This window comes from Chlorocebus sabaeus, chromosome 5, assembly GCF_047675955.1.
Source record: "Chlorocebus sabaeus isolate Y175 chromosome 5, mChlSab1.0.hap1, whole genome shotgun sequence".
NCBI classification, from domain to species: Eukaryota; Metazoa; Chordata; class Mammalia; order Primates; family Cercopithecidae; genus Chlorocebus; species Chlorocebus sabaeus.
Window position 1 is genome coordinate 64,668,560 of NC_132908.1, and position 14,610 is coordinate 64,683,169.

Genomic DNA, 14,610 nt, shown 5'->3' on the forward strand with positions numbered 1-14,610 from the left:
CTGTGGAGGAAAGAAAAGGCCTGGTCACTGCCCTGCCCAGGATTTGGGCCCAGGTCAAAGTTCCCTTGGGAGTGGAAAGAGGGGGCAGTGGACAGATTCTCTTGGAACAGAGTGTTCAGTACCTCTGTGTAAGTGTGTCCCAGCCACCAGGCCATGGCCCTGAGGTCATGCCAGCAACCTGAGGTCCTTAGCCCTGTGTAGAGCACTGGGCTGGCCTGGGCCCACCGCCATGGCCTAGGACCCATCATGAACTCAGCTGGGCAGATGGAGGTCAGGGTTTAGGTTCAACCATGGGAGCCCAGGAGTCCTGAGTCACCAGAGAGGGCCTATGCAGAGCCTGCTGCCCCAGTGTGGACAAACAGCTCTTACTGGGGCCAATTGGGGTGGGGGGTGGGAACCACCCAGGTAGCCATGGGCCAGCTTCTGTTTTTGTTAGATCCACTCACCTAGGCCATGCATGGTGGCTCACACCTGTAATCCCAGCACTTTGGTGGGCTGAAGCAGGCAGATCACCTGAGGCCAGGAGTTCAAGACCAACCTGGCCAACATGGCAAAACCCCATCTCTACAAAAAATACAACTAGCCAGGCATGGTGGCATGCACCTTAGTCCCAGCGACTCCGGAGGCTGAGGCACGAAAATCGCTTAAACCCGGGAGGCGGAGGTGGAGATTGCGGTGAGCCAAGATTGTGCCACTGCACTCCAGCTTGGGCTACAGAGCAGATTCTGTCTCTAATAATAATAAAAAATAGATTCACTCACCTAAAATGGCGCTGTTGAGGGCAGCACACACAGGTTCCCTCTGGATGGGGTCAAGCTGCTGGCCTACTGGGCAGCTCCAGGGGTCTGAGTATGCCAGCAGGCTGAAGGCATCCTATAGAACAGGGCATTCTTGAGAGGACTGTGGCACACACCATAGCCCGCCCTGCTACCCATGGCTCCAGAGGGAGACAGGGCCCTGCATGATGCCCAGCCTGGAATGTGGGGTGTAGGGTCGAGCAGGGCTATACTCTCCCCAGAGCCTGGACACGTATGTCCAGTGGGCCCAGATGCCCCATTTCCCTCTGCAGACCTGGCTGGAGCCCACTCTTTCCTGCTGCCCCCTGGACTCTCCCAGAGCTACCCTGCCCCCAACACCAAATGGGGCCTGCTCTGCATGAGGTCTGGCTCATCCTGTACCTGCAACATCTCTGTGTGGGCCAAATTCTTGCCATACTCCCGGCCCAACTGCTCACTCAATGCCTGCAACTCACGGCCAAACAGAATGATCCTTTCTGTGGCAGCCTGGTTGCCCCCACAGAGCTGCCGCCGAGGATGCCCGTCATCTGCATCCAGAACGCAGTGGAGAATACATTAGGAGAGGTGAGGAGGGAAGGGCAGGACTAGGGTGGGGCAGGAAGGACTGGGAGGAACAGGTAAGGCAGCTACAGTTGAGGCATTCTTCTCTTCATCCACCTGGCACACAGTCTAGGGTTCAGGGAGGACTTGGAAGCTGTCCCTCTTCCCAGTCCGCACAGACGCAGGGTGCTCATTAGGGTGGCCACACTCTCGAACACACTCTAGCCTCAAACACAGGTGGTCCTGTCACAGGCCAGGGCCTTCGTACATTTGGAGCCACCTCAAGGACCCATCCACAATTGGCTAAGGAGGCAGTGGACGAGGTCTGGCTGGAGCTTCTCAAGATGCCAAAGCCTGCCTAGCCCAGCTCCTCCCAGGGGAAGAGGGCACCCAGACTGCACACTGCCCTCAAAGAATAGCACACCAGACCGTGGCTCTCACCCATGCTGGACTCATCCGTCTGCAGGTCCTCATGCTTGTAGGCACCGTTAACAATGCGCGTGGACATGCTTCCTAGCACACCGTTGGGGTAGTGCTCTGCCTCCATCTCCATCTCACTGTCGCTGTGGGGAAGGGTTGAGGTGGGAGTTGGCCCAGGGGGTGTGGTTGGAGCAGCCTGGTTGGGCCTCCTTTCAGGCTATAGCCATGGGTTGCTGTGGGTAAACCGAGGACCCCCCAGGAACATGAAAGGACAGCTCAGGCTTCCAAGTCTTCAGCACTTGGCCCCTACTGTGACACCAGGTATCCTCAGAGGCCTGTCACCTGATTCCCACCCTTGTCCCAGTGCTGCCTCTGTGATTTTCCCCTCCCTGGCCCTCCTCTGAGTTCACACACCTCTTCTACATATTCCCCAACCTACTGACTGGGCCCCATGGCCCCCATGGGCATCTCTGTGGCCTTGGTTGGGAGCCAAACCCAGGTCAGCCTTGAGGTGTATCTGGGGATGCTGAGAGCCACCTAGAGCTCTAGCCTGCAGCTTAGCTTCCCCTGCCTGCCCAACCTAGCTGTCTATAATGCCAGAGCCAGGGAAAGCTCCCTCATGATGGACCCTGAGGGTTCTCACAGGCCCGGCCTCTTTGGAGGAGACCACATCCTCAGCCTGGTATCACTGGAGCCTCTGGAGAAAGCCAAGGTCAAGGAAAGTGCAGCTAAATCGTGGGGAGGACCAGAAGCCAGAGCTGACATCTGGCCCGGTGGGCCAAAAGCTAGGACTCCAGGCACAGACCTGAGATGGAGGCTGGGGGTGAAGGGTAGGGCACTCAAAGGATAGACTGTAATGGGCCCAGCTGGCATGGGGCAGAAGGCAGAGGAGGAAGCAGAGCAAGGCAGGCACCTGGTCTCCTGGTTACTGGTACTGCTGTGGGGCTGGGACTTGGTGGAGTCTGTTGAGTTGGACTCAGAGTAATTGACGGAAGATGGGGAAGAGGAGGACGAGGAGGAGGACGACGAGGATGAGGAGCTGGGTGCAGGGTATTTACTGTGGTTCTGTTTGCTCTTGGTGGACACGACGCCATTGCTACAGCTGGGACTGTCTGCTCCTAGAAGCCAGGGGGACAGTAAGAAGAGGAGGGGCAGCTTGCCTTCAAGTGGAGCCCCAAGAATAACCACAGTGGTCCCATTTCCCTTCTCCCAAATCCAGCAGCGAGCCCGGAGCCCAGCCCAGGAAAGGGTATGTGGGGTGGCCTCTCTCCACACCAGTTCTTCCCAGAGCCCTCTGGAGATTGGCTGACCTGTGTTGTGCATGTGGGAACTACTGGGGCCATGTCGGGGGCTGAGGCTGGGGGAGCCAGGGTAGCTGTCCTGGGACTTGGGGCTTCGGGAGCTCAAGCTGCGGACCTCACTGTCCGTCCCATTCACCATCTCCACAAACTGCCGGCACCTGCGGAGGGAGCGGAGCAATAATGCTCTGGTTGTGGTCCAGGCTGATGTTCCCACCATCAGCTGAGAGGGGCTGGACTCTGGGGGAGCTGGGGTCATGCCCAAGACTTACTTGAGCATGAAGAGGAGGTTGGGGTTGTGCTCCAGCAGCCCTGGGTAGAAGCGCTGGGTGGTCTCGATGGCCTCGCCCACACGGCCCTCCAGCACCAGCTTCTGGATCTCTGCAGGGTGCAAGAACACAGCAGTGAGCAAGGGCTACAGACCTCTCCCACAGCCACACGCCTGGGATGCTGCCAGCCTCAGGGCAGGGGCCGGCCATGATCAGATGGGCTGGCTCAGAGTGCCTCGCCAGCTTGAAATGCTCACAGGAGAGGAGGCTGGAGAAAGAACCTGACTGCCCAGCCCAACAGATCCTGGTTTCTGCCAAGCGTCAGAGTCCTCAAGAATACGGGGAAGATGGAAGGGAAACTCAGTCCAAAGGCAGGAGGGTAAATGTGGAGGCCTGTTCCTGCAAGGCACATGGTGCCAGGAACCTGGGGGCAGGGTAGGGCCCCAGCTGGTGCAGCATGATCTGGGGATGGGCACCCAGGCAGCATGGTGGCCTGAGGGGCTCCTCTTCAGATAGACTCCTCTCTTTTCAGGCCTCACAGGGTAATGGCAAGGAAATCACACTGGTTTCTGATCAGGATTGTGCCTGGTGGTCTTCAGGGGCTGCAGCATGCCCCCTGCTGGGAGAGGAGGCCATCCTCCTCATACTGGCACCTCTGACGTTCACACCTCTCAGGCCATCAGCATCTTGCTGCTGCCTTTTTGCTCTTGCCATGGGGCCTGGTGCATCTCGCTGGGAGCAACTTCAGGGTCTGAGGCTCTCATTCATAGATCCCAAGTCTGGGATCCCTTTCTGTCTGTCTGGCTGAACACAGCTTCTCTGGGAGACAGAAACATGCATATACAGAAGAGACAGCAGGCTCGGAAAGGGGCAGGCAGGCACTCACAGACACGCATATCCACACCCACTCGCCCTCACTCTCCTTTTCTCCTTCTAGCTCCTCGCTGGGCTCTTTTTCCACTTTTCCAACACCGCTCCTTCCATGAAAGAGCCTCCAGATGCACAGCATCCAGGCCAGCATCAACACTGGGAGAGCTCTGGCGAAGCAAGGACTCTAGGTGGTCAGCAAAGGGCAGGACCAGAGGTGGGGAGCGGAGAGCAGTGCCCCCATAGCAGTCATTGAGCACTGGCTTTGCCCTGTCTGACCATTTCAGTCCCCTCTCTGGCTAAGAATAAGCAGAACTACTAAGGCTGAGTAAATGGTGAGAAAGGCAGAGAGTTTGGCAACAGGCAAACAGTCTCCCTGGAAGACCATGAACAGGAGGCTGAGAGGAATCCAGGATTCAGAGGGGAAGGAAACAAGCAGGGAGGAAATGGAGGAATGGAACCAGCCATGCCAGGGCCTGGCCTGCGCCCAGCCTTCAGAATGTGCATTAGGGAGGCTGCCCTGAGACGTCTCCGTCTTGCCAACTGTCCATCGGGGCAGTGCCATCTTGAAGGTGGGACAGGAACATGGCCTTGGACTGCAGGCTGGTCATGAGGACCAGAGCTGAATGGACTCCTGACAGGTGAACCAGAGTTGGCATGAGCCAGAGAGCAGAGTTAGGGACAGGTGAGGGAGGAAAAGGGGAAAGCAGAATAAACCTTACTTTGTCTGTTCTTTATGGATGCCTGTTCTTCCTGAATCGGGGTTTCAGTCATTCGAGCAAAAGCTGTGGCTGTGGCACAATACCCATGATGCACGAGGTAAGATGAGACCATGCTAGAAGAAAGGAAGAGCTTCAGGTGACACTCAAGAACTGCACTTCTCACTGACCACCCGATGGACTCAGGGCAGATTACCTCCCCCAGAGGTCTCCCTAAACACATCCTGGAGGTGTAACCTCCACAGAATGAGAATAAAGGGGCTGAAACAAAACGAAAACTTCCCCCATGGTGCCCCGTGGTCACGAAGTCAGGCTGCGGAGGGGCTGTTCACCTGTGTGCCCACAGTTCAGAGGAGTGGCTGCAGCTTCTCTGAGACATGCTGCCCACAAGTAAGCGAGTACGATAACAGAAGTACACACACAGGCACACTCCTCACAGGTGGCTGCCTCTTTGGGAACTGCAGCAAGCCTACAAGGCCAATGGTCTCACTGATAGCGTGCCGAAACTGCAGCCAGTCAGGTAATCTGGCAGCTTCCCAGACAAGATGCATGCCACATGCACACCTTCTACAGACACAGGAACCCCTCTGCAGGCTGTGCCATGTACCTGACAGAAGCATTTCAGTCCCCCAGGTGAACCTGCCCTCAGCAGTTCCAGCTCTAGTGAGTGAGTGATGGGAAGCTAACTCACAACCCAGAGTTACACCATGATATGCCACAAATCAGGGGTCCAAGAAGCCAAGCGATCAGGCTGATTTTGCCAGGCAGAGATAGGCAGCAGCAGGGCCAATGGGAACACAGTCACTGGGAAATGGTCTGGAGGAGTCTGACTCCCAGTAGCCATTTTACCCCAGCAGAAGCTGGCTGAACAGTGGCACATGTGTGTACACATATAGAGCAGAGGCTGAACCCTCAAATCTGATGTGTACAGGAGTGAACACCTTGGTGCGTGCATGTATCTGATGTCATTACTGTAACACAAATGTCTGAAGGGTTGTCAGGTGGAAGGCACAGAAGTTTGGGTGTGTGTTCCCTCAGGCTTTAAGGGGTAAATGAGATAATACACATAAAGTACCTGGCAGGAAGAAGTCCATAAATAAGACTTCTTGTTATTATGAAATGATATATTACATACTATTATAGTATAAATAACAATTATCAGCTGGGCATGATGGCTCCTGACTGTCATCCCAGCACTTTGGGAGGACAAGGCGAGAGGATCACTTGAGGCCAGGAGTTCAAGACCAACCTGGCCATCATTGCAAGATCTCATCTCTACTTTAAAAATAATTATTGGCTGGGTGTAGTGGCTCTCGCCTGTAATCCCAACACTTTGGGAGGCCGAGGCAGGCAAATCACTTGAGCCCAGGAGTTTGAGATCAATCTGGGCAACATGGTGAAACCCTTCCCCATAAAAAATACAAAAAATTAGCCATGCATGGTGGTGTATGCCTACAGTCCCAGCTACTCAGGAGACTGAGGTAGGGGAATTGCTTGAGCCCAGGAGGTCGATGCTGCAGTAAGCCATGACTGTGTCACTGCACTCTGCCTGGGCAATACAGTAAAATCCTGACTCAGAAAAAAGTAAAGTAAGTATAATTATTATTATTATACCATATTATTATTATAAACACAAGGGGAAATATGAAAAATTCTTTACCTACAAGAGGGTTACCTACACAAGTAAAAGAGAGGAAATTACCAGACCTTCCACTAGAGGAAGCCAGCCAAAAGGCGTGTGACAAATTTGTCTCTGTGATAACATAGCCATTATCAATATTCATTAAATGAAGTTATATAAAACCATAGTACACAAATTATATGCAGGTCTTGGCAAATGCTACATATGAACACACACAAGCACATGGATACACACATGGAAACAGAAACACCTATGTGCTATGCCGGACATGGTAGCACATGCCTGTGATGCCAGCTACTCAGGAGGCTGAGGTGGGAGGATCACTTGAGCCCAGGAGTCCAACCTAGGCAACATAGTGCGACTCCATCTCAATATTTTTATAAAAACCCCGAAACAAAAACACATCCATGTGCTGAGCCTAGGCCCTGGAAACTGAGAGGATCAGTTCCTCCTCTACACAGACTTGGCATCTTCACCCCTCTCCTTGCCCATCCCACCAAGCCTGCTATGGGAGTGGCACTGTCCTGGCCATCCAAGGAAGTCCTTGTCATCTGCTCTGGGGGACTGGGAACAAGAGGCAACAATGCTGTTTTTCCTGGGGAAGGTCTGGCCACCTAGCCCCTGCCTCAGCCCATCCTTGGGGTCTACCTCAAGGGACAAAGGCTGTACAAAGAAACCAGTGTGCACCCCAACCCCACCCCAAGGACCCTAGCACCCTGGTGCCTTTGCAGGGCAATGACCAGAGGTAGTGGAAGCCTAGCTGTTCCCGTGCCCATCTGCCCATCCTTGGGAGCCAAGCTAACACCCACCTCCTGGCAGAGTGGGTACTGGTCACTGCCTCACTCAGGCTGGCAGATGGCAAGTGCAAGAGAAACCCAAAGCTGGCCTCCCTTGGGAGTTCAGTGACACTGGCTTCCAGGACAGTCTGGGAATTAATCAGCCAAGGAGCTAGCTTAGCTGGTCCTAGGGAGGACTCCCTTCCTTCCACCACTGCTACAGACGAATGAGACTCAGCTGGATGCTGGGCCCTGTGAGGTGGCCTCAGGCCAGAGTCACGGCATCATGGATACTCCCTATGGTAGAAAAAGGGTCCACACAGGAAGAGACCACAGGGCATCCTCTGCAAAACCCTCTGCAAAATGACCTGGTGAAGGAAAACAGCCCTGCTGGTGATCTTATATACAGGAACCTCCAATCTGGCTGAGAGGCAAAGGTTTAATTAGGAGTAGCCCAGAGAACTTGGCGGGAACTGTGCATCTGACGAGAGAGAAGCAGGAGAGCTGCAGGCTGAATCACCCTGGGAATGTTTCCCAGAAAGGATCCACCCGCTGGAATTTGTAAGAACAGCTTGTAGCCCTACAGGCGCCTAGAGTGAAGTGGGCTGGGGTGGGGTGGGGGTGGGTAAGGGCTGGAGCAGGGCACTCACTTCTGCAGCACTGCCTGCCACTCGCCAAGCCGAGCACTGATGGGGAAGCAGTGGACCGTGCCCTGGACCTTGGCACGCCACTCCCGCATGTAGTCCTCAATGTCAAACAGGAAGGGCTGCTGACCAAAGTTGGCGTCCACAATCTCCCCAGGTGTCTGCAGGCCTACGGTGGGGTAGAGGTTGGCCTGAGGAGGAGAATGAAATGTCAGTCAGGCCCTAAGGGCAGTGGGGTGGTAAGGCCTCACCTCACCTCCATGGCTGCTGCCGCCCTATACTCGGGCTGGGAGAGTTGCAGCAAGGCTGGAGGAGGCAGGGCAGAGCCACCTCTGTCCACCTCCCTAGCAGAGACATTATGCCCCAAAGCTTGAGGGGAGAAAGCAAAAGAAAAGCAAGCAAGGCACATCATGGAGAGTGTCCTGCCCTGCATCAGAGGCCATTGTGTCCTGAAGGCCCAAGAACCCTTTCTGGAACTCAGTCAAGGCATACAGAGATGGGCTGGGCTCCACAACCCTGCAGACATGCCTGTGAAGGTCTGCTGCAATGGTGGATCATGGCTCCTCTTGGAAAGTTCCAGGGCCAAGGATCTCTCTGCCACAAAAAAATAGACACATGAGGCTGGGCACGGTGGCTCATGCCTGTAATCCCAGCACTTTGGGAGGCCAATTTAGGAGGATCGCTTGAGCCCAGGTTTTCGAGACCAGCTTGGGCAACAAAGTGAGACCCTGTCTCTACAAAAAATAAAAAAATAAAAATTAGCCAGGTGTGGTGGTGTGCACCTGTGATCCCAGCTACTCGGGAGGCTAAGGTGGATGGCTTGAGTCCAGGAAATTGAGGCTGCAGTGAGCTGCGATTCTGCCACTGCAACCCAGTCTTGGTGTCAAGAGTGAGTCCCTGCCTCAAAAAAAAAAAAAAAAAATAGATACACAATGGGGTAGGCAGAGATGGGATGACGCAGGAAAGGAGGGAGGAGGGGAGCATGGCAAAAGGGAACCAGTGGTCTAGACCCCTGGTGCTGGCAAAGGGTGAAGAGAAGCTACCCTTCCTGTCAGACGCTCGCTAAGAGGAGGATCTTCTGGCCAGTAGGGTGTAGGGCTCCCTGCTTTCCACCTAGCTTCTGCCATGACTGGCTTTTGTCCAGTCCCTCCCTCACTTGATGGTTCCTGGGGCTCCCCGCTGCTACTATCCAGAGCCTCGCTAGCCTCCTCCCCACTGTCACTGCAGATGGTCTTCTTAGGGCCCTCAGTCCACTCTTCATCCCGTGCTCAGGCCATGTTCCTTCCTGAGTACCATGCAGTTTTTTTCTTTGAGATGGAGTTTCGCTCTTGTTGCCCAGGCTGGAGTGCAATGGCACAGTTTCAGCTCACCGCAACCTCCACCTCCTGGGTTCAAGCGATTCTCCTGCCTCAGTCTCCTGAGCAGCTGAGATTACAGGCATGCGCCACCATGCCCTGCTAATTTTGTATTTTTAGTAGAGACAGGGTTTCTCCATGTTGGTTAGGCTGGTCTTGAACTCCCGACCTCAGGTGATCTGCCCACCTTGGCCTCCTAAAAGTGCTGGGATCACAGGCATGAGCCAGCGCACCCGGCTAACCATGCATTTTTGTATCTGCACAAGGTGTGGGACTTTTTCCTGTATGCTGGCTTCAGCCCACCATGGGCTCTGCACACAGAGGACCTCTCGCTTCCTTTTTTCCCCCTACCATCCTCCACACCAAAGGCAAGGCCCACCTCCTCCAGCAAGCCTTCCCTGACCGTCACTGCCCACAATGTCATCCCCCATACCTTCTTGCATGTGGATGCATACTGGCAGTGCTCATGCCTGGTCATTTCATGAAACGTCCCCATAACTAGACTCTTCCCTAGCCAGGGTTAGCATTCTCCACCTGAATCTGCTCTTTGCCTAGGACCACAGCCCCTCTCTGGGGCTTCCAGGTAGGAGGGAAGGATTCTGAGCCATAGACTGGAGGTTCTAACAGGACCCTGGGTGCTATGGTCTGGGTTTCAGAGGCCCATAAGATCACAAAGCCATTTCCTGGGGCATTACTGGGGTGTCTGGGATCCCAAAGCAGCCACCAAAGTCAGCAAACCTTCCTTCCTTCCAGAACCCTGCCAGAACACACAGAGCCAGGCCAGGCTCCCAGCATCCTGGGTGGAGGCACTGCATGTGATTAGGCCTGTGATGACTCATAATAAAGAGGTACTGGGGTACAGGTGTGGGATGGCTGGAGGTGAGGATACACCCTGAACTAAGCAAGCAGAAAACCCCATCCTTTTATAAGAAGAGAAGACCCCACAAAGCTCACCTCTCTGGCTTGGGGGTGCCCTAGGTAGTAGCAGATGAGTTCCCCTAGGGCACTGGCTTTCCTCAGGGATCTCTGATGGGTATGTACAGGGACTGGGTTCCCTCACAGTCTCACAGTTCAGGAATAATTCCCTACACTCTGCACCCCAGGTGACACAGAGCTGGCTTAGACCAGCTGAGCCATGGAGCTATCTTCATTCCACCACCCTAACCCCCCCAGGCCCACAGCTGCCTCTGGAAATGCCACAAATTACTGTCACCTGCTAAGAGTCGTAGGCAGACCAGACCTTGCTGCTGGAGAGAGAGGAAGGCCAGCAAGTGCCCCTCCTGGTACCCTCAAGCTGACAGCATGGCACACATCCCTGGTTGGGGAAAGAACCAGACTCCACACCCTGCACTTGCAGGTACCACCATGCCCACCCCAGTCAGCCCCCAGAAGCCCAGGAGGGGAAGACCCAATAGTAGTACTCACCGGGAGGTCTGTGAAGGCTATACCTGTAGGGGGAAAGGAACAGTTATCAGGGCCAGCCCCTGGGGCTACTCTGCCTCTGCACCCCATGGTGGAGCCAGTGCTAGGGCCAGGTATTATTTTTTTGGTTTCTTGGTGGTGGTGGTGTTGTTTTGAGACAGAGTCTCCCTCTGTAGCCCAGGCTGGAGTGCAGTAGTACGATCTTGGCTCACTGCAACCTCTGCCTCCCGGTTCAAGCGATTCTCCTGCCTCAGCCTCAAGAGTAGCTGAGATTACAGGTGCCCACCACCACACCCATATTGTATTTTTAGTGGAGACAGCGTTTCACCATGTTGGTCAGGCTGGTCTTGAACCCCTGACCTCAAGTGATCTGCCCGCCTCAGCCTCCCAAAGTGCTGGGATTACAGGCATGAGCTATCGTGTCCGGCTGGGCAGTTTTTTTTTTTTTTTTTTTGAGATGGAGTCTCGCTTTGTCGCCCAGGCTGGAATGCAGTGGCGCGATCTCGGCTCACTGCAAGCTCTGCCTCTCAGGTTCACGCCATTCTCCTGCCTCAGCCTCTGAGTAGCTGGGAATACAAGCACCTGCCACTACACTGGGCTAATTTTTGTGTATTTTTAGTAGAGACGGGGTTTCACCATGTTAGCCAGGATGGTCTTGATCTCCTGACCTCATGATCCGCCCACCTTGGCCTCCCAAAGTACTGGGATTACAGGCGTGAGCCACTGAGCCCGGCCCGGGTTAAGTAGTTTTAATTAGACCATGACCTTCTCTTCACTGGTGGCCTGGCCAGAAGTGAAAACAGATGCTTAGGTAGGTGCACAGTTCTTCCACCCTCAAGCCTGCTAAGGGGAACTAAATTCAAAAGATCTATCCCCTGCGGCCCTTTAGAAGGCCTGATTCTTCTCTTGATTCGACACATATTTATGGAAACCTATTGTGCATGCCAGATCCTTTTTTGGAAACAGGGTCTCATTCTGTCGCCCAGGCTACAGTGCAGTAGCACAAACTTGGCTCACTTCAACCTCTGCTTCCCGAGTTCAAGCAATTCTCCTGCCTCAGCCTCCTGAGTAGCTGGGACTACAGGCACATACCACCATGCCCGGCTAATACATATTTTTGTATTTTTGGTAGAGATGGGGTTTCACCATGTTGGCCAGGCTGGTCTTGAATTCCTGACCTCAAGTGATCTGCCCGCCTTGGCCTCCCAAAGTGCTGGGATTACAGGCGTGAGCCACCACGCCTCACCCCTTTTCCATCCATTACTTCGTCTGATCCTCATACCAACTTTGGGAAGCAGGCTTATCCCATTTTACAAAGGAGAAAAGCCTCAGAGGTTCGACAATTTGCCAGTAGTCATAAAGCTAGCTAGCAAAAGTGGTGGGGCTGGATTCGTTCCGATGCTCCAATGTCATCTCTAAGCTGACAGAGAAGCGGAAACAGGGAGCAGCTGCCTATCTCCAGACCATACGCAGTCAGAGTCCTCACAGGTTCCAAGCGGGCAAAGCACAGGTTAACAATGACCTGTGTGTGAGGATCTCTTGAGAACAGGAGTTCAAGACCAGCATGAGCAACACAGCGAGGCTCCGTCTCTACAAAATATATAAAATTAGCTGTGGTCCCAGCGACTTGGGAGGCTGAGACAGGAGGACCACTTGAGCCCTGCAGGTTGAGGCTGCAGTGAGCTAGTACGATTGTGCCACTGGGTTCTAGCTTGGGTGACAGAGCAAGACCTCGTCCCAAAAAAACAAAAACAAAAAATAGCTTGTCAAAAACCCTCCTGCCAAGAGAAGTGGCTGCATTTCTAGGGACCTCAGCTCTGAATTGGAAGTGAGAGTAGAGGGCAGTGGGACCCCAACTATATAAGCAGGCCACCAGAGCACCCATGTTATTCACATTAGGAAATGACTCAAGACCAGTGGAGATTCTCCCAAGGACTCAAAATCCTCTCATTTTTTAAATAAAGTCTTTTTTTTTTTTTTTTTTTTTTTTTTAAGATGGAGTCTAGTTCTGTCTCCCAGGCTGGAGTGCAGTGGCGTGATCTCGGCTCACTGCAAGCTCCGCCTCCCAGGTTCATGCCATTCTCCTGCCTTAGCCTCCCAAGTAGCTGGGACTACAGGTGTCTGCCACCATGCCCGGCTACGTTTTTTTTTGTATTTTTAGTGGAGACAGGGTTTCACCGTGTTAGCCAGGATGGTCTCGATCTCCTGACCTCGTGATCCGCCTGATTCAGCTTTCCAAAGTGTTGGGATTACAGGCGTGAGCCACCGCGCCCGGCCAAGTTCACGCCATTCTCCTGTCTCAGCCTCCCGAGTAGCTGGGACTACAGGATCCTGCCACCACGTCCGGCAATTTTTTTGTATTTTTAGTAGAGATGGGGTTTCACTGTGTTAGCCAGGATGGTCTCAATCTCCTGACCTCATTATCCACCCATCTCGGCCTCCCAAAGTGCTGGGATTACAGGCGTGAGCCACCGCGCCCAGCCCTAGATAAAGTCTTACATCTCCCAGAAGCTCCTGAGCTTTTGGCCTCAGAGGTTTTCAAACTGCTGATTCCTTAGAGATCTCCAGTCTGCTACTCCAACCCCTACCCAGAAAAGAAATTGAAGCCCTGCAAAATAAAACAGGTGAGGATCTGACAACAGGTCTCCCAGAAACCTGGCTGGAATCATGTCAGCCAGTGCATACCACATGCTTCCTTTCTGCTGGGCACTGGACTGAGCGTCTTATAAGGCACCATTCAATCCTTAGACAACCTTGGAAGATGTATACTGCCTCTGACACTAGGTCACATATGAAAAAACCAAGGTGCAGAGAGATGGTTTATATTCTTTGTTTGGCTATTTTGTTTGCTTCTCACTGAGGGATGCTCATAAGCCACATGGTCTGTCTGTCTGAGGCCACTTCTGGGCCCCACATGCACAGTCGGCATGACTCTGGCATGCTGGCAGGATTGAATCTGGAAATCTCTCTACCCAGGAGGAGACCCCAATGTCCACCTTCCAGGTCTGCCCAGGAGCTGCCCTCATGGATCTCAGCATGGCCAGGATATTGCTTACTCCAGGGCTCACGGAGGAGTCCCCAAGAAGCCTGGAAAAAGGGAATCCAAGCTCCATAAGTTATATGCAGTGTGACCTTTGGCGAGTATCCCAACCTCTCTGAGCTCAACTGAAAAAAAGAGATAATATCGATATCTCGACTTCAAGGAAAAAGGGAGAAAATGAGACATTCTGTGAAAGCTACTTCATGTACTCTGAGGTCTAGATATAAGTCAGCTGCAGTAATGCCACAGGGTGAGGCAACTGCAACACTTTTGGTCAGGGGATGACTTACCCAGGCTTGCCCAACTCTGCCTCTCAATGGCACCCAGGAAGGATAAGGCCTTGAGGTGCTTTCAGGAGAACGAGGAAAGACACTACTCCACCCACTACTGCACTAGACAAGGGCAACACTGCTCCTCCAGCCTGCAACGTCACTTTGATGGCAAGATCTGAGTTGGCCCACGGGAAGAAAGTTCAGGCAAAGATCCAGAATGCAAATAGGAAAGCCAAACTTGCTGATAAGGAGTACCCTGAGTCAAACAGACATAGGTCAGGGACCACTGAGGCTGAGAACATAAAGACCTTGTGGGAAAGCACAGAGCTGTGTGGAAATGACTCTGTGAGCACATGGACCCCTTGCAAATGAGACATCAGTCCGTATCTCCGTTCACTCATTCCTTCATCCTTCTACCAAGTATTTGCTGTCACAAGACTAGAGAAACAGCTGTAGAGCCTGGCCCTCAGATTCCAGCAAGAGAGATGGCATATGACTAACAATTACGCAGACAACTGACCAATAGTACATAGGGCAAGGGCTGTTGAC

General features: G+C 53.4%; 1 protein-coding gene across 4 annotated transcripts in view; it reads right to left on the bottom strand.

Annotated features, from left to right (window-relative positions):
* The window catches only part of RANBP10 (RAN binding protein 10), an 80,920-nt gene that overhangs the window by 3,498 nt on the left and 62,812 nt on the right, over positions 1 to 14,610 (bottom strand). For all 4 annotated transcript variants that reach the window (XM_073015487.1, XM_007993923.3, XM_073015488.1 and 1 more), the window contains 9 exons: positions 10,753 to 10,775; positions 7,979 to 8,163; positions 4,914 to 5,026; positions 3,328 to 3,436; positions 3,068 to 3,216; positions 2,671 to 2,875; positions 1,779 to 1,900; positions 1,179 to 1,324; positions 762 to 873 (listed from right to left, as the gene is read on the bottom strand). In XM_073015487.1, the coding sequence (XP_072871588.1) occupies positions 762 to 873; positions 1,179 to 1,324; positions 1,779 to 1,900; positions 2,671 to 2,875; positions 3,068 to 3,216; positions 3,328 to 3,436; positions 4,914 to 5,026; positions 7,979 to 8,163; positions 10,753 to 10,775 (1,164 nt within the window). The remainder of the gene's footprint in view (positions 1 to 761; positions 874 to 1,178; positions 1,325 to 1,778; positions 1,901 to 2,670; positions 2,876 to 3,067; positions 3,217 to 3,327; positions 3,437 to 4,913; positions 5,027 to 7,978; positions 8,164 to 10,752; positions 10,776 to 14,610) is intronic.